Source organism: Chelonoidis abingdonii, chromosome 26 (genome assembly GCF_003597395.2).
Source record: "Chelonoidis abingdonii isolate Lonesome George chromosome 26, CheloAbing_2.0, whole genome shotgun sequence".
NCBI lineage: Eukaryota > Metazoa > Chordata > Testudines > Testudinidae > Chelonoidis > Chelonoidis abingdonii.
Genome location: NC_133794.1, coordinates 12471750 through 12490946, shown reverse-complemented (window position 1 = coordinate 12490946; position 19197 = coordinate 12471750). Strand labels below are relative to the sequence as shown.

The following is a 19197-nucleotide window of genomic DNA, read 5'->3' as shown; positions in this document are numbered from 1 at the left end:
CAGTTTTTTGGCAAAGGGAAGAGGAGATGGCTCATCTAAGCCCAGGAACACAGAAATTGACACCTTTCTCCACTCCCCTGTTACCTAGCCAGCTCCCTGAACTGATAAAAAGAAAGAGATTTGCACTGTCTTTAGAGGGACTCAATGGCTTTTGCCCTGGGACTTTCCTCTGGTAGCTGCCCCATCAAGGTCTCCTTTTCTCTTCTCTTCTGCTGCAGAGAAGCTGCTGCTATGTCTCTCTAGTGTTATGGCCGAAGCCTAGGAGGCAGCACTGGGGGTTTCAGCTCCAGCTCTGCCTGTTTTGGTGGTGGGAACAAAGTCAGCATGGTGTCAGGCGGAGGATGCGCGGGCTTAGCCTGGAGTCCCAGAGGCTTAGGCAGTAGGAGCCTGCATAACTTGGGAGGAAATAAAAGGATTTCCATTGGTGGATTTGGTGGCAATTGTGGAGGGTTTGGGGCCGGCGGCCAAGCGGATGGAGGGTTTGGCGGTGGTGCTGGGTCTGGGGGAGAGTTCAGTCGTGGGCTCGGTGGTGGCTTTGGTGGTGGGGCTGGAGGAGGATTCGGTGGTGGATGGGATGGCTCTGGATTTCCTGTTTGCCCACCTGGTGGCATTCAAGAAGTGACCATCAGCCAGAACCTCCTGACTCCTCTCAACTTGAAGATCGACCCAGAGATCCAGAAAGTGCGGAAAGAGGAAAGGGAGCAAATGAAGCCCCCGAACAACAAATTTGCCTCCTTTATCAACAAGGTGAGATGGGTAGGGGAAGGGACACTCTATTACTCCTAGAGACCCCACACAAGATCAGCCCCCATCCCCAACTGCCTGTGACTGTACAAACACTTTGCAGAAGAAAGCACCTTCCCCCAAAGAGCTTACATTGTAAATAGATGAGACAGAGTGGGAGGGGAAGTGACTTGCTCAAGATCACAGAGAAGGTCATTGGTAGACTAGGGAATTGAACCATGGGTTTCTGCTCTACCTACTGGACCATTAGCCTTGGTTACCAAGGCAACAAATTGAACGATGTATTCCCTGCTAAATGTCATCTCCCATCTGGTCAACACCATCCATTTACATAGTTATCCCTATTGGTGTGGATTCTTCTAATCCATTGGAGTCTCTGTGATGAGAAAGCTCAAGTTTCTTTTGCCTATGACTGAGAATTTTGTCTGGAAAAGAATCCCTGCACAAATATTTGATTCTGCTGTTTGAGGAGCATTTTTTCCTGTTTATTCAAAAGGATTCTGGAACAGGATTGCTGAGTCATTGCTCTCAGGGTAGGTGTATAGGGCAAAAGGTTAAACTCACTAGACCTGGTCAACAACAATAAGCAAACAAACAAAAAAGAAGGATGAAAATTTTAGCTAATCCTTTTTTTTTAACCACTTTCTTTTGGCTTTCAGGTCCGATTTCTAGAACAGCAGACTAAAGTTCTGGAGATGAAATGGAAACTCTTGCAGGAACAGGGCCAAGTACCCATTAAAAAGAACTTTGTCCAGCTCTTTGAGGCTTATATCAATGGCTTGAGAAAGCAGCTAGATGGCCTCTTAAATGAGAGGAGACAGCTGGATACCAAGCGGAAGAACTTCCAAGATCTGGTGGAGGATTTCAAGAACAAGTAAGGAAATAATAACAAAGTATAATCATTGCAGTCAGACTCCAGTCAGAAAGCTGGGAAGCCAATTGGAAATTTGCCAGAGTTCAGATTGAGTTCTGGGGGTTGGTCTGGGTCAGTTTCTAGTAATAATTAGAGTTGGTGGAAATTTTCTGAAAATGTTCTGAAATTTGATTTTTCAAAAAAGTCAAAATTTGAAATATTGGTGAAATTTTTACTGAAATTTCAAATTTTGACAAAAAAATGGACAAAATGGTCACAGAAATTGAATCATTTGGTTCAACCAGCTGTAGAGATCGTAAAAAAAAAAAAAAAAAACTTTTTCAAAATTTGAGATGTGGATGAAATGTCCATAAAAATTTCAAATGCTGAGAAAAGAAATTGTCAAATGTTCATGAAAACTTCACCCTTTCAATCAGCTGTAGAAATGGTCATTTTTTTTTTCAAAATTTTGATGAAATTTGTCATCAAAATTTTGAATTTTGACAAGGAAGGATACAATTTTCATGAATTGTCTCATCTCATTTTTCTACTGGCACTAATGTGAATATGAATTATGGTTCTGATTGAAAGAGAATAATCTTCTGGTAGAGATTTATTATAGTTGAACCTTTGAGCCTTTTCTCTAATTAGGAATGGATTATTAAGATTTAATTGTATTATATTAGTGGACAGATCCCACTCTAACTTGCTCTTGGGTCATTTGAAATCAGTCAGGTTTTACCTTTGTGTCAAGGTAGAAATGGAAGAAAATGGATTTATTGTGGGTAGGACTTTTGAAACCAATTTGCCAAGATGGAGATTTAACAAAATCCCCTGCTCTTGGATGTGAATAATGTGGGATGTAGTCTCATTGATAGGGCTCTATCAATTTCATGGTCCAGTTTGGTCAATTTCATGGTCATAGGTTTTTTAAAATCGTAAATTTCATGATTTCAGCTATTTAAATCTGAAATTTCATGGTAATTGTAGGGGACCTGACCCGAAAAGGAGTTGTTGGGGGTTGCAAGGTTATTGCAGGGGAGGGTTGAGGTACTGCTATCTTACTTCTGCGCTGCTGCTGGCAACGGCGCTGCCTTCAGAGCTGGGCAGCTGGAGATCAGTGGCTGCTGGCCAGGAGCCCAGCTCTGAAGGCAGAGCTGCTGCCAGCAACAGCATAGAAGTAAGAATAGCCTGGTATGGTATTGTCACCCTTACTTCTGTGCTGCTGCCTGCAGAGCTGGGCTGTCAGTCAGCAGCTGCCACTGTCTGGCCACCCAGCCCTGAAGGCAGCTCAGAAGTAAGTGTGGCCCAGTACAGTATTGCTACCCTTACTTCTGCACTGCTGCTGGCGGGGTGCTGCCTTCAGATCTGGGCGCCTGGCTAATGACCTTCACTCTCCGGGCACCCAGCTCTGAAGGCAGCGCTGAAGTAAGGGTGGCAATACGTGACCCCCCCTAAAATAACCTTGTGACCACCCCCCCGCTGCAATTCCATTTTGAGTCAGGACCCCCAATTTGAGAAATGCTGGTCTCCCCTTTATAGTATACGGTAAAAGCACGTAGGGGTAGACCAGATTTCACAGTCCATGATGCATTTTTCATGGCTGTGAATTTGGTAGAGAGAGAACAGAGAACCATCAGGTTGACTGGATGGGTTCCACGATTCTTGTTCCAGAGCTATGAGAAATCCACAAACACTCCTAGGGTATAAACTCTTGGGCTCACAGAAGTCAACAAAATCCTTTGATCCTTCATGGAACCTCTTCTCTCAGCTCACACGCATCCCTCACACAAGCACATGGACAGTGAGAAGAGTTTTCACCTCTACAATCCAGCCATATTGGAGGTTTTTAAGTACAGGTTAGACAAACATCTGTCAGAGATGGTTTAGATGTACTTAATCCTACCTCAGCATGGGGAGATGGACTCGTCTAGATGACCACTTGTGGTCCCTTCTAGCCCTATATTTCTATGATATTGTTACATCCCTCTTGAATATGGACAGTCCTTTTTTAAAAAAAAAAAAAAAAAAAAAAAAAAGCTGCACAAAACCCTAGAAAATGTACAATTTGCTAAGCTATTTTAGGAGTGGCCCAGATGACCTGATAGGTGTTTGCACTGCTAAGTCCCTGAGAGATCATAATTCAATACCTGAGTGCAGTTATATAATAATAAGTTGGGCTAACAGACTTAGTATGGAAGTACCACTTTGTGTGTCTAATTATGCAAACCCTTGCTGTCGGGTGCGAAGTTTGCTACCATGAGTAGCCCCACTGAAGTGAGTGAAGCTCCTGGTGGAGGTCACATGCTACTCTCAGTAGTAAGTTTGTGCATCATTGGGCTTTTTGTCGGGTTGCGTGTTTTAGAAAGATGGCAGCAATCAGTGGTTCGTTTGAGAAGGCAAAATGTTGCTGTTTGTCCATAAATCCTCTGACATGGTGGTAGACTTTTGCCAAAGAGGTCCAACCCATTTCCATTAGCCTCCTTGTCTTGTTGCCGATGACTTAGGCAAGAATAAAAATAAGCAACCGGACCCTGTTTTCTCCCTTTACACTCAACAGGTATGAAGAGGAAATAAACAAGAGGACAACTGTGGAGAATGACTTTGTGGTCCTCAAAAAGGTGAGAAAATCAGCCGGGTAAAAACCCACAGAAAGCTTTAAGCAATTAACAGAAAATGGTTGGGATTATCAGGAACTGTTTGTTTAAAAGTGCCCCCAAAAGAACAGGGGGAGAGTTGATCATTCATAATTTTGCTGATCATCAACAACCAATGAATTGATAAGCAATGACTGCTACAATTTTAAACTGTGATTATATGTTTAGGGAGAGCGGTTCTCTCATGTCGGGATTAGTTCAGTAACAAACCCACAGTAAGTCATCTTTGACTGGATTTATTGAAGTAACAGTTAGTGAAAACAGCACATACACAGAGAGACAAACAGTTACTGCTGAAGACCTCCATGGAGTTTGCCTGCATCCAGTCTGCAGAGGGTCTTACTTCTCCTATGATTTAGGAGCCACTATGCCCTTGTTACCCCTGTTGTGTATCTTCTGGTTCTTATCTGTTTCCTTTTTTTGGTATGCACTTCTTATCTTAGGCTATTTTCAACGTTCTTTGTTTCACTGCATATCCTGTGGCTAGTACGCTGCTAAGATAGCTCTTAAAACGGTCTTCAGAATATGCTAAGAGTTGCTACTCAGTAAAATTCTAATTTTTAACGTTAGCTTCATCTTAACTGAACACCACCGTATGAATCTTGCTTCCCAACACATCTTAAGATCTTGGCCTATCTTGAGTTTGGACCAACTTCTATTGGTCAGGGCTGCCTGAGGGGTGGGGGAGTAGGGGCAAGTGGGGCAATTTTCCCTGGGCCCTGCAGGGGCCCCCACGAGAATATAGTATTCTATAGTATTGCAACTTTTTTTATGGAAGGGCTCCCCGAAATTGCTTTGCCCCAGGCCCCCTGAATCCTCTGGGTGGCCTTGCTGTTGGTAAGAGAAACAACACAAAGCTCTTTTTCAGGTCTGAGTTTCAGAAAAGAGTTCAGGTCAGGCTGATATAATAGCAAAATAGATCAGGAAAAAGTTGCTGGGTACAAGTGTTTCTACTGCTGAAGGTGAAGTACACAAACTGTGTAGACAAATACACAGCTTACACAGATGCGTGCCTCTTTCTTTTTTGTACATGATTAGCCTTAATTCAATAGGTGTTTTCTCCATTATTATTTTTTATTTATATTGCCATAGAACCTCGGAGCTCTAGTCCTGGCCCAGAACCTCATTGTGCAAGGTGCTGTACAAAAACAGGACAAAAAAATGGTCCCTGCCTCAAAGAGCTTATAATCAAAGTATAGTAAGACAAAAGGGTAGAGGCAGAGAGACATTGAGCACAAGAAAACGACGAGACAATATTGTATGGGTTTGCATAGATATACCCTTCCTTAATACACAATTCAGCTTGTCCCAGCTTCAGGTTTACTGTAGGCAGACTAACATTAGAGACCATTTTTTGGAAGCATCAATAATAAAAGTGATTAGAAGTTTTTTTGGTCCCAACTTTCTTTTTGGCTCAAAATGCAGTTTTCGTAAAAACGGAAAAGTTTAGAAAAATGTGTCAATGTTGAGGAAATTTTGTTTTGAGCTAAAAAATGAAAGGAAGTGTTTTGATGTCCAAATGTCCCAGTTTGATATTTTTGGAAAGGAGAATTTCACTTTTTTTTCATTTTAAAAGGTTTTTTTTTTAAAGTTTTTTTTTAAAAAAGATCAAAATCAGAAGAAAATGTTTCACTTTTTTTGGAAAACAAACAAACAAACCCAGAACAACAACAGTTCAATTGATCCCAAATTATTATTCCCTCGCCCAAACTGAGCCGTGCAGGAAATTTCAAAATGTTCTGGTTTCGTTTCATTTCAGAACAGGGAAAAAAAAATCTTAATCATGGGTTTTCCTGCAAAATGGAAAATCTAGTTTCTGTCCAGCTCTAAACAGAAGCCTGATTTTATTAGTCTCAGGAGATGGAGAGATTCACTCTATTACTGATCTTTCCTTTAGGACATGGATGTGGCCTATATGAACAAGGTGGAGCTGCAAGCGAAACTAGACTCCCTGACTGATGAGATCAACTTCCTGAGATGCCTGTATGAGGCAGTAAGAAGGCTTGCCATTCTCTTGGTCAGCTAGTGGAGTACAGCCCTGGAGAGCTAATTCTAAACAGCTGGATGGTACCATTAGATACCTGGGGATTGGGATTTTTGGCTTTCTGCGGATGAATGTTCCTCTCTAAAATACATCCATGTCAACTGTGTAGGATAGCGTTTTGTCTTAGCTGCCTCTCTCCAATTTAAACTGAAGCAGCACCAGGGTCTAAATAGATTCTTAGTGTTTAAGGCCAGAAGGGACCGTTGTGAACATCTAGTCTGGCCTCCTGTATGATACGACCAAAGAACTCACCCAGAAATTTCTGTATCAACCCCATAACTACTTTGTAAGCAAGAGCATCTCCTATAGAAAGAAGTCCTGTCTTGATTTAAGGACTTGATGTGATGGAGACTCCATCCCTAGGCAAGTTGTTCCAGTTGGTTAAATCATCCTCACTGCTGTTAAAAATGCGTGCCCTGTCTCTCATCTGAATGTGTCTAGTTTCACCTTCCAACCATTAGATCCCGTTATGCCTTTTGCTGTTACGTTAAAGAACTGTCTATTATCAGAAATCTCTTCCCTGTGAAGATACTTGTAGATGGAGATCAAGTCATCTCTTAAATCTCTCTTGGATAAACTCTACTGACCTGGGAGGACCCAACTTGTGATACATTTAAATGGGGGCTGATTTTCAGGAAGTGCGTCTGAAATCAGGCCTCTTGAAGGAGTCTCATGCTGGGCACTCCAAATCACTAGGCGCTTCAGAAAATTCAGGCCAATCTCTCTAGTCAGGGAGGATGTGAAATGAAGAAGGGCTGAGAAAGAGAGGAACAGGTACAATGAAAAACATGGTGGGGTTTAAGTCCACATTTATGGGACTTGCAGGAATTGTCTCAGATGCAGCAGATCGGTTCTGACACCTCTGTGGTCCTGTCTATGGACAACAACCGAAAGCTGGACCTGGACAGCATCATCTGGGAGGTCAAAGCGCAGTATGAGGAGATTGCTCAGAGGAGCCGAGCGGAGGCAGAGTCTTGCTACCAGTGCAAGGTGAGTCCTCCAGCATCTAGGGTCCTGATCATACCTTGCACGGAAGCTTTGCCACTGGCTTCAGTGGATGCAAAACCCCATGTGCCACTGGACAAATATAAACCCAATGCTATCCTGTAGAGCTGAGTAGCGACTGCCATCCACAGGTAGGATGCTCTGTCTTTTCACATGTCACTTTGGCCAAGGCAAAGAAGCGGTCACCTCCCTGGTGCTGCAGACCAAGATGACTGAGGTCTAAGCTGTAATGGGGCTGGTGTGTGTGTAGGGACGGGGCTCTATAAGGTTATTTGGTAAAGACTGTGTCTCTGTTGCTATACCACTTCCTCACAACTCGGCTAAGCCGTGCTCATAAGACGCAAGCGACCCAGCTCCACAGAGGGTCCTTAGATGGTTAGAACCCAAAGTGCCCCTTCGCCCAGGAACGTGGAGTAACGCCCCACTATTGCTGGCAGCCACAGATGTGAAACTCCCACGTGCATTTCCAAAACGCAAGCTTGCTCAGTAGTAGCAATTGCCCCCAAGTGAGTGGCAAAAGGAGAGGGCATGGAAAAACAGCCGGTCCCATGAGTTACGAACCTCTGCTACAAAGGCAACCCACTGGGGAGTGTATCCCATGAATTGCCAGCTCCCTCACCCCTCAATTTCTGCAGTTTTAGCTCAAGCAGCAGCTCATAATTTTTAGCTTTGGAGGTCCCCGGTTCAATTCCTGGTATGTCAACCAAGAGGGTGGCCGTCTCCCCACTTGGAATACTCTACTGGATTCTTCTGAACAGTGTCCTCTTTGGGAGATAACTCACTAGGTGATGATGGTTTGCTGCAAAGAGTATACGCACTAGCCTTTATCTGACACCACCTGGTTATGTTGTTTCTGAACACCAGTTCGAAGAGCTGCAGGTGACAGCGGGGAAACACGGAGACAGTCTTTGAGACAGTAAGAGCGAGATCTCAGAGCTTAACCGGTTGATCCAGAGGCTACGGGCTGAAATAGAAAATGTGAAGAAGCAGGTATGTCTTTTTTTTCATGCATGTGAGTGTGCCCCTGGGATGATTTCCTTTAGCGTTTCACTGCAGGCAATTCAAATCTGGTAGACGTAGAGCTCATGAGAAACTTTCCACGGCAACGATTTTTCTATTAGAAAAAGCCCTTTTCACAAAATTTCAATTTTCTTTTGGGAAAATTAAAATGGCAACTCCCCAATTTCCCACCAGGAAAGCTCTTGTTAATTTCACGTCCTGCCTGGACAAAACAAATTTGACTAAATCCTTCTCCTAAAATGGAATTTTTCTGCAAATCCCTTGCTGTGAAGAATTTCACATATTTGTCTTTTTGCCCCAATTTGGGATTTTTTTAAACAAAAATGCACATTTCCATTTTCCAGGCAGCTCTGTTCATGTCAGGAAGTGCTCTGGCTAAAGGAAAACATTGAGGTCTATCTGTCTCCCTATAAACTCATCAACAGCTAAGTTTTTAAGTTTTTAACATAATTTCTGCCACAATACTCCTTGTTCTTCTAGTTTTGTCTAGTCTAGTTGCCTTTCTTGAGTGGTGACTACCATGTTGTCAATTCTTGTGATTTTTTTAATCACACGTTGCATGGTATTTGGTGGTGGGTTTTTTTTTAAAGCCCCAGCTCCTGGAATCAGGTGATGACATGAGATTTTCAGGTTTCATTTAAGAAAGGGCCTCATGATTGCAGAGATGAAACTTGAATACTACGGTCTCCAAAACCAGAGGGCTGATAAAAAAGAAGCCCCAACTTATTTAGTATGATTTCATGAATTCTGATCTCATAATTTTTTGGTGCCATGATTTCTGAACACCTGGGCAATACTGTGACTGCTGCTTTTATCAGATTGTGCTGTGAGTTCGTGTTTCATTTGTGGCCGGTCTTGGGATTTGTACCATGCTAACAAATGAAAACCATTGTGGTGATCTCACTATTGTTGCAAAATCTGGGGTAATATAAAGCTCCGGCAGCCGGATTCTCCCTCGTTCAATCATTTATACCAGTGCACATGGAACGTAAACCACTATCATACCAAAATGTCAGTGGTTTACGCTCACTTTGCACCATGGTCAATGACATACACATACAAAGGAGAATCAGGCCTGGGTTTCTGTGCTACCCTCAGCAGAATCTGTCAGATGTTTGTCTTGCCTTGCAGTGTGAAAAGCTGCAGACCTCCATTGCCGATGCCGAGCAGCAAGGCGAACTGGCCCTCAAAGATGCCAAGGGCAAACTGGCTGAGCTGGAGGGTGTCCTGCAGAAGGCCAAGGCAGACTTGGCCTGCCAGCTGCGGGAGTACCAGGAACTGATGAATGTCAAGCTGGCCTTGGATATCAAGATGGTCACTTACAGGAAGCTGCTGGAAGGAGAAGAATGCAGGTTAGGGCAATATAGTGAGGACCAGATCTTTTGAAGTCAGTGGGCAAACTTAGTGCGTGTCATACTCACCCTTTATAAACTCTGCCCCTAACTCCCTGGCAACTAAGAAGGCAGCAGTCTGAATAATATTGGCGTATTAGCATTTAGCACATGCTGCTGCTGTAAGAGCAAGATGTGGTCTGGTCTAGTGGTTAGGGCTTTGGGTAGACACTCAAGTGACATGGGTTCTAGTCTGCCACTGATCTGCTGGGTGACCTTAAGGCTGTGTACCTTAAGGTGGTTAGGGCTTTGGGTAGACACTCAAGTGACATGGGTTCTAGTCTGCCACTGAATCTGCTGGTACCAAAGGCTGTGTACCTTTGGCTGGTCTTACCCTAATGCTGTAAGTCAGTCTAAGGCTACGTTACACTGCACGATTAATTCGAAGTAGTTTAAACCGATATTACAAAACCGATGGTTATAAATCGGTTTGCGCGTCCACAGTGCAATCACAAAATCGATTGCTTGCGTCCCTGGTCCAAGGCTACCCATCTTAAGGAGCGGTGCAGTGTGGGTAGCGTTCCTCAGCTATCCATAGTTCCACTTCCGTGTGAGAGACAGTGCCTGATGGGGCAGAAAACATTGCCCCGAGTGGTGCTGGTACAGCCTCCCCTCCCCTTTGTGAGCAGCAGACAACCTTTTGGCGCCTTTTTCGTAGAGTGCATTGAGCAACGCCATAGCACAGCAATCTTTCCCTTTTTTTCACTTGGTGGTGGTGGGGGGAGGATAAACTGAGGAGCTGTTCCCTGAACCACGCCAGACACTGTGTTTGAACCTACAGACATTTGGAGCTCAGCCAAGAATGGGAATAATTTTCAGAGACTGCTGTGGACTGTGGGATAGCGGAGTCCTCAGTACCCCCTCCTCCCTTCATGAGCGTCCATTTGAGTCTCTGGCTTCCTGTTACGCTTGTCACGCAGCGCTGTGTATCCTGCAGTTTTTTATTCAAACGCTTTGGCATTTCGTGTTCTGTAACGGAGCAGGATACACAGATTTGTCTCCCCATACGCGATCAGACCTAGTATCTCCCGTACGGTCCATGCTGGAGCTCTTTTTGGATTTGAGACTGCACTCGCCAGCCGTGCTGATCCGAGCTCCACGCTGGACAAGCAGGAAATGTAATTCAAAAGTTGCGGGGCTTTTCCGTGTTTACCTGCCGCTGCATCGAGTTCAGATTGCTGTCCAAGACGGTCAGTGGTGCACTCTGGATACGCCCGGAGCCTAACGATCGATTTCCGTTCACACACGAACTCCTAATCCGAGTTATCACTATCGAATTTAGCGCTACTCCTCTCGTTTGGGAGGAGTTCCGAAATCGATTTAAGGAGGCGGTAAAATCGATATTAATGACGACGTCATGTGAACGGATACAGCGTTAAATCGGTATATCGGCCATTAAACCGATTTAAAGTCGCAGTGTAGACCTGGCCTAAGTTATGAGAGTTAAGTGAGATAACTTACATTGATTTGAAGTGGTTCTCCACTGTGCTATGTCAATGGGAGATGTTCTCCCATTGACTTAGCTTCCTCTTCTCTTTGAGGTGGATTAATTAATCACGGCGGCACTGATTTAGCCACGTAGTGAAGACCAGCCCCAAATTGTTTCACAGTTTAGCTTGAGAATTCTTTTGAGACAGGAACTGTCTACTACTCTGTATCTGTGCAGGGCCCTGATCTTGGCCCTGATCTTGGCTTTTTGCTGCTATGGCAAAATAAATAATAGTAATGAAGATAATACAGATCTTGTCTAATTGTACCGCCTAGATCCATCAACTTTTCCATTGAAAAATGCAGTTTTGTGGGAACTGAAATGTTTTGTGGAAGTGTGTTTTGGTTTTGAGAATTTTTCAACAGGAAAAAGTTGGAATGTTCCCTTTTGATAGCATCATTCGGTCTAATTTCATTTTGACTTTTTTAGATGATAGAATATTAATTTTAACATTATATTACATTTAGTAGCATGTGTACATAATATATATATTATAGTTAATATTTTAATACAGAACAAAAGTCAAAATGACACTGTTACAAATAAGTTTGAAATGTTTCTTTCATGGCAAATTTCAAAATTTCAGTTTTCATTCTGAACTGGAATAATTTTTTACCCCCAAAATATCAGAATATCTTGCAGAATGGAAAGTCCAGTTCCTGACTAAAAACTGATCCTGGCCTTCAGCAGATGAAATATCACTGATTGCAGGGTTTCTAGCAGTATAATGGCTCTGCTGGATATGTAACACATACCACTTCTTTCCCTTGCAGGATGTCTGGAGAATGCCAAAGTGCTGTGAGCATCTCTAAGTAGCTTGCACGTTTATCTTGTTCTGTTAGAGGTTGTGTCAGGTTGTGGGTTGTGCGCTAGGACTCCTGGGCTTGCTTCTGGAATAACCAACTGCCTTTGTTTTTCTCCACAGCCATGGTGGGTGGCAGCTTAACCTCTGGAGGTGGACTCGGAGGTGGGATTTGCCTTGGAGGAGGAGGAGGCAGTGGTGGTAGAATCGGTTTCAGTTCTGGAAGTGGAAGAGGTGGATATGCCTTAGGTGGAGGATCCGTCTCTGGTGGAGGATACAATGCAGGCAAGGGAGGGTATGGATCCGGAGGCGGGTCCAGTACCATTGCGAAAACAACCATCATCTCCACGTCGGTGAAATCAACAAGCAGGAGAGTCGAGAAGATGGTGCCTTCTCTTATCATCTAATGGCTGCAGCTCAGCCCCTCCATCCAACCCTGACATCCAAAGGAGAAACGAACGGTGTCCCTTACAGCTCAATAACCTGCTATGTATTGCCTTAAAGAGAGCAACTGTCATGGTGACAATTGTGACCCAACCAGTTGTCTGGTAGTGACTTTTGCTTGTCTTTTTTCAGTTCCTTTTCTTGCTGCATGATGCATCAGATCTCATTAAACTTTACAGTAAGAAGTACAGTTGTTTTTTGCCCAAGGAATTTATTATTTACTATTGTTATCTATTACATTGTAACAATTATAAACCCATTGTAAGAGCTGAAAGCATTTGATCAACTCTGGTACATGTAAGCAGGGAATATTCATTGTTTCCCCTGGAAAAATTTTTTAAATTAAAACAAAGAGAATTTTATTTAAAAAAAAAAATTCTACAAAGCTTTTCAAATTTTCGTAACCAAACCAAACCAAACCCAACAAAAACAAACATAGAATCTCCCCCACCCAAAACCATAAAAAAATGTCAGCAATGGAAAATTGAAAACTTTCACCAGATTTAACAACATTTTTTTGGTTTTACAGAAAACTTTTGCCAGATTTAACAATATCTTTCAGTTTTTGGTTATATTTCAATTTGGTGGGTTTTTTTGAGGACCTACCTCTGAGCCTGTTTTCTTTGCCAGCTTGGGGCTCCAGAATCCTGACTTGTTGAGTCAGATACGCTCGCCTGCTGCACCACAAACCCAGGGTCTGAACCATGCCTCTAAAGCTGCAGACTAAAGTGAAAACAGCTCAGCAAGTACTCCTTTCTCCAGCACCCAGGCACCCAGCTGTCAGTGGTATCCAAACCCCAAATAAATCCATTTTACTCTGAATAAAGCTTATACAGAGTAAACTCATAAATTGTCCACCCTCTGTAACACTGACAGAGAGAGATGCACAGCTGCTTGCTCCCCCAAGTATTAATCACTTACTCTGGGTTAATTAATAAACAAAAGTGATTTTATTAAGTATAAAAAGTAGGATTTAAGTGGTTTCAAGTAATAACAGACAGAACAAAGTAAGTTACCAAGCAAAATAAATCAAAACATGCAAGTCTAAGCTTAAGAAACTGAATACAGGTAAATCAATAAGCTGCTTTCACAGACTAGATTAGTCTGGGCCCAACCGTTTCCTCTAGTACAGTCCTTGTTAGTTCCAGCTCAAATGGTAACTAGAGGATTTCTCAGGACTGGCAGCCCCTTTTGTTCTGTTCCACCCCCTTTTTTAACTTTGGCACAAGGCGGGAATCTTTTGTCTCTCTGGATCCCCACTCCTCCTTCTAAATGGAAAAGCACCAGGTTTAAGATGGATTCCAGTACCAGGTGACCTGGTCACATGTCCTGTGATACCCCAAACCTCCATTCTTCCTGGCCTGACTCACACGAACGCAGGAAGGCTTGCAAGTAAACAGAGCCATTTACAACCAATTGTCCTAGTCAGTGGGAGCCATCAAGCCACCATCATTAATGACCCACACTTTGCATAATTACAACAGAACTTCAGAGTTATACTTCATATTTCTAGCATTAGACACAAGAATGATACATACAAATGGGATGAACGTACTCGGTAGATTATAAGCTTTGTAATGATACCTTACAAGACACCTTTTGAATGAAGCATATTCCAGTTACATTATATTCACACTTCTTAGCATATTTCCATAAAACATATTGAGTGCAATGTCACACCTCCCTCCCAGATTTAATCAAAAATGGACATTTCCTATGGAAAGAAACATTTGGATGAAAATGCTATTTTTTGTTGTTGTTGAAAACATTGTTTTGAATGAAATATGTCAACCAGCTCAAACATTAAAGGATCACTTTGTCCATCATAGAAATACATTGACCTCGGGGCCTTTTATCAGTGCTCCCCAATACTTGATAACAATTCAGGGTGGAGAGAGAAGGATCCAGCATTCAACAGAAATAACCGGGGAACTGAATTTGGGCAGAATGGAATGACCCAATGGGAATTAGTGACAGGACACTGGCAATAACTTCTGTACTTTTTGTGGGGAAAGATAAAACCCTTGAGAGTTCTAGGTGCTCCTAGACTGCAGGTGGTCAGGACTTTGGGATAACATCTCACCTGATGGTGACACTTTGATGTTCAGTGACCATGGTGATGAGAATGGTACAAATAACACAGGCAGATAAATCCCTATCCTGAGAGAGACATATTGAGATGTCCACATAGATGGTTTTCATTCGTATCTATCTAGTTTTGGCCTAGCTGGTGAAAATAAAATCCATGCTATGGGGGTCTCATGACATGTCTGAAATCGTGTCAAAATACTGTGTGTCGGGTGGGCTGCAAGGAGTTTGCAAGTAAGCAGGGGCGTGATCTGAATCCTCTTGCATGATGACCACTCAGCCCTGGTGCTCAGAGGCATGGAGGGGTGTTTGAGGTCCTGAAAGGGAAAAGGCAGGAGCATTATCAGTGAGAGGAAAGCCATTGACCCAAAACATTCCCATTTGGGGGCAGGTGAGGCTGCCTGATGGCTTCCAATAAGGCAACCAACTCATTCTGCAGGCACAGTGGGGTCGGCTCCATTCCCATAAAGAGCACACTTGGAGCCAGGATTGTTCCTTGGGAGATTACATGCCTGAGCAGTTGGAATGTATAATGATCCCTTCTGGCCTGAAAATCTATGGGGCGGATCCACCACTGATGTAAACTGAAGCCAGCGGAGCTATGAACATTTAGCTCAGCTGATGCCCAAGCCCCTGTGAACCTAGGGATTTACCGTTCAAGAGAAGATTAAGTGAATTCAGGGCCAGTGCAAGGTGCTGCATGACATTTAAGTGTGAATTTCTCTGGTTATTCTCAGAGGGGTAGCTGTGTTAGTCTGGATCTGTAAAAGCAGCAAAGAATCCTGTGGCACCTAGCAGTTGAACAGGGCCTCATCCTCCCTGACTGAACTAACCTCGTTATCTCTAGCTTGCTTGCATATATATCTGCCCCTGGAAATTTCCACTACATGCATCCGACGAAGTGGGTATTCACCCACAAAAGCTCATACTCCAAAACGTCTGCCAACCTGAAACGTATTCTCACCAGCAACTGCACACCGTACCATAGTAACTCTAGCTCAGGAACCAATCTGTGCAACAAACCTCGATGCCAACTCTGCCCACATATCTACACCAGCGACACCATCACAGGACCTAACCAGATCAGCCATTACCATCACCGGTTCAGTCAGCGCACTCCACCAATTAATATAATGCCATCTATCAGCAGCAATGCCCTCTCGATAATTCGGCCCAAAACTGACAGTCACTACGGAAAAGGATAAAGACACCAAAGTCAGATATCAGGAATGCAATATACAAAAACTCGATAGAGGGGGGGGGGGGGGAGACTTCAACCTCCCGGGCCAACTATAGCGAGAACCTTAAGGTGGCCAATCCGCCCGCAAAAAAAACTTCAGACCAAACTCAAAGAGAAACTGCTGACTCAGGTCATCTGCAAATTTAACACATCCAGCTGCTGGACTAAACAAGACTCGTGAATGCCTGCCAACTACAGAAACCAGTTTCTCCTCCCTTGGTATTTACACACCTCTACTGCTAGAACAGGGCCTCATCTCCCTGATTGAGACTACCTACGTTAGCTCTAGCTTGCTTGCTAGCATATATATACTGCCCGTGTTGGAAATTTCCCACTACTGCGTCTGAACGAAGTGGCATGTATTCACCCACAAGAAGCTCATGCTTCCCAAACGTATGTTAGGTCTATAGGCATGCCACAGGATTCTTTTATCGTGCCTGACCTTTACAGATCCAGGACTAGACACCTGGCTGCCCCTAACTGATCCAAAACGTCTGTTAGTCTATAAGGTGCCACAGGATTCTTTACTGGTTATTCTCGAAATAGATGGCACTGGAACAAGCATTCCCACTGTGCCGCTTTCCTGACTCATAGAAACCACACTGGTTGGGTGGAGTGGGGTGAGAGAGTGACTCTGTTTTCCCCATCAATCAGATGCTCAGCCTCTCTGCTGAGACTGCTAAATGTGTGGCTAATTGGTGCTGCTTTCCTAGTGGAAGTTTATGATAGCAATGAAATCATTCACACAAGGAAGTACTCCCACTCAGCTGGGTTTTCCAAGCAAACACATCATTTCTTACAATTCGTCAGCTCACTTACTCTGCCCTGTTTGATCTTATTGAGCAAGATGATGGGTGCAGCAAAAATGTGACTCTCCCTTGGTGACATTTTTCAATGCAGAACAACCAACCGAGTGTCTGGAGTTTCACTTTAAAAGACCAACTGTAGGTTAAAGCAAAACAACCTTCCCTTCACCCATTTAAAAGGAGGAGGAAGAGGACAGTGTGTGTGTGTGTGTGTGTGTGTGTGTGTGTCCGTCCATCCTTTAAAACAAGTTTTAGGTCATAGATACCAAGAAGGGACCACTATGATCATGTAATGTGATCTCCTGAACAACACAGGCCATAGAGTTTCCCTGATTTTTTTTTCCTGTTTGAACTAGAGCATTTCTTTCTGAAAAACATCCATCCTTGATTTAGAAACTTCCAAGGATGAATGATCCACCGTAACCTTTGGTAAGTTGTTCCACTGGTTAAGTACCCTCACTGACTAAAATTTTCACCTTAGTTCCTAGTCTGAATTTGCCTAGCTTCAACTTCCGGCCTTTGGATCTTTGTTAGACTTTTTGTCTTCTAGTTTGAAAAACCCTCTATCATCAAATTTCTGTTCCTTATAGTACTTATGGTACTTACAGACTGTGGGTACGTCTTCACTACCCACTGGATCGGCGGGTAGTAATCGATCTATCAGGGATTGATTTATCACGTCTTGTCTAGAGGCGATAAGTCGATTCCCGAACGCGCTCCCTATCGACTCCGGAACTCCCCTAGAGTGAGCGGCGGTAGCGGAGTCGATGGGGGAGTCGCGGACATTGATCCCGCACTGTGAGGACCCGAGGGAAATCGATCTAAGATACTTTGACTTCAGCTACGCTATTCACGTAGCTGAAGTTGCATATCTTAGGTCGATACCTCCCCCTAGTGTAGACCAGCCCTGTTAGATTGACTCACCCGTTAACCTCCTCTTTGATAAACTAAATAGATTGAACTCCTTGAGGTTTTTCACTGTAAGGCATGTTTTCCAAGCCCTTAATCATTCTTGTGGCTCTTCTCTGACCCCTCTCCAATTTTTTAACATTCTTATCGAATTGTAGACACCAGTACTGGACATAGTATTCCTTTAGAAGTCACGCTAGTGCCAAATACAGAGGTCAAATAAGCTTTACTCCTACTTGAGATTCACCTGTTTATATACCTGAGGCTCACATTACCTCTTTTCGTCACACCGTTGCACTCGGAACTCATGTTCAGCTGATTATCGACTGAGATGTCCAAGTCTCTTTCATAGTCACTGCTTCCAGGATAAAGTCCTCTCTCCCATAGATATAACTTGCATTCTTGGTTCCTAGATACATGGCTTTACACTTGGCGGTATTGAAATAGATGTTTGCTTGAGGCCAGCTTACCAAGCGATCCAGGTTGCTATGTATCAGTTGTCCTCTTCATCATTTACAACTCCACAATGTTTGTGCCATCTGCAAAGTGGATCAATAATGATTTTATGTTTTCTTCCATGTCATTCATAAAAATCATATGCAGTGTTATTGCTCATGTTGGTTCCAGGATATGAGAGACAAGGCAGGTGAGGTAATATCTTTTATTGGACTAACTTCTGTTGGTGAAAGAGGCACACTGTTAAGGTACACAGACCTAAAGAAGACCTTTATGTAGCTCGAAAGCGTGCCTCTTTCGCCAACAGAACTTGGAATAATAAAAGATATTGCCTCTCCCGCCTTGATAAAAATGTTTTGTAGTGTAGGGTCCAAAACCAATCCCTGTATGATCCTACTAGAAACACACACATTTCATGATGATTCCCCATTGCCAGTTACATTTTGAGACCTACCGCTGGCCAGTTTTAAATCCACTTAACATGTGCCATGTTAATTTTGTATTGTTCAAGAGTCTTCATCAAAATGTTGTGCGGTACCATCTAAGTATATTACATCGACACTATTCTTGTTATCACCGAACTTATGATCTCATGAAAAAAGAAGTAACTTACTTCACTTGAACTGGACCCAAAATGGCAGCTGCCTCTGCCAGACTCCTGTACATTTAAACTGCAAGCGGTATGTTGCTACCTAAAGCTATATGTTGAGCATTCCAGAGGTGTAATGGGGCAATTTTAGAAGGGTATGTAGCTACGGAATAATTCACCTGTCTTGTTGTTGGTTGTTGTTGCAGTAAACGCCTTACAAACATGGAGCAAACTGATGGTCCCTGCCCCGAACAGCTTCCATTAAGTCTCTTGGGGATGCAAGATAATCCTCAGTGGGTTTTCCTGTCTTATTTTCAAGAGACAGGCCGTGAAAAGGACATGATGCCGTTGCATGGCCTGTTACTTTCTGAAACCATAGTAGCTACAGAATACAGGATGGAAGGTCTCAAAGCAGCCAGAAGTTGTTTCGGTGAATTTGACCGAGATAGGGACCATGATAAAGTAAAAGCAGCAAGAGTCCTGTTGCACCTTATAGACTAACAGACATGTTGGAGCATGAGCTTTCGTGGGTGAATACCCACTTCGTCAGACGCATGAGATGGATTTCCACTCCATATGGCTAAATGCAATGACTTGCATGGTGTCAAGTATCAGAGGGGTAGCCGTGTTAGTCTGGATCTGTAAAAGCAGCAAAGAGTC

General features: G+C 43.4%; 1 protein-coding gene across 1 annotated transcript; it reads left to right on the top strand.

The window, feature by feature from the left end:
* The first annotated feature begins 324 nt into the window (after positions 1-324).
* On the top strand, positions 325-12019 carry LOC116828550 (keratin, type II cytoskeletal 6A-like). Its single transcript, XM_075061217.1, is given in 9 exon segments — positions 325-562; positions 617-747; positions 1404-1618; positions 4158-4218; positions 6152-6247; positions 7124-7288; positions 8168-8293; positions 9455-9675; positions 11977-12019. Coding segments are annotated over 9 exon segments (1296 nt in total).
* Positions 12020-19197: the final 7178 nt, after the last annotated feature.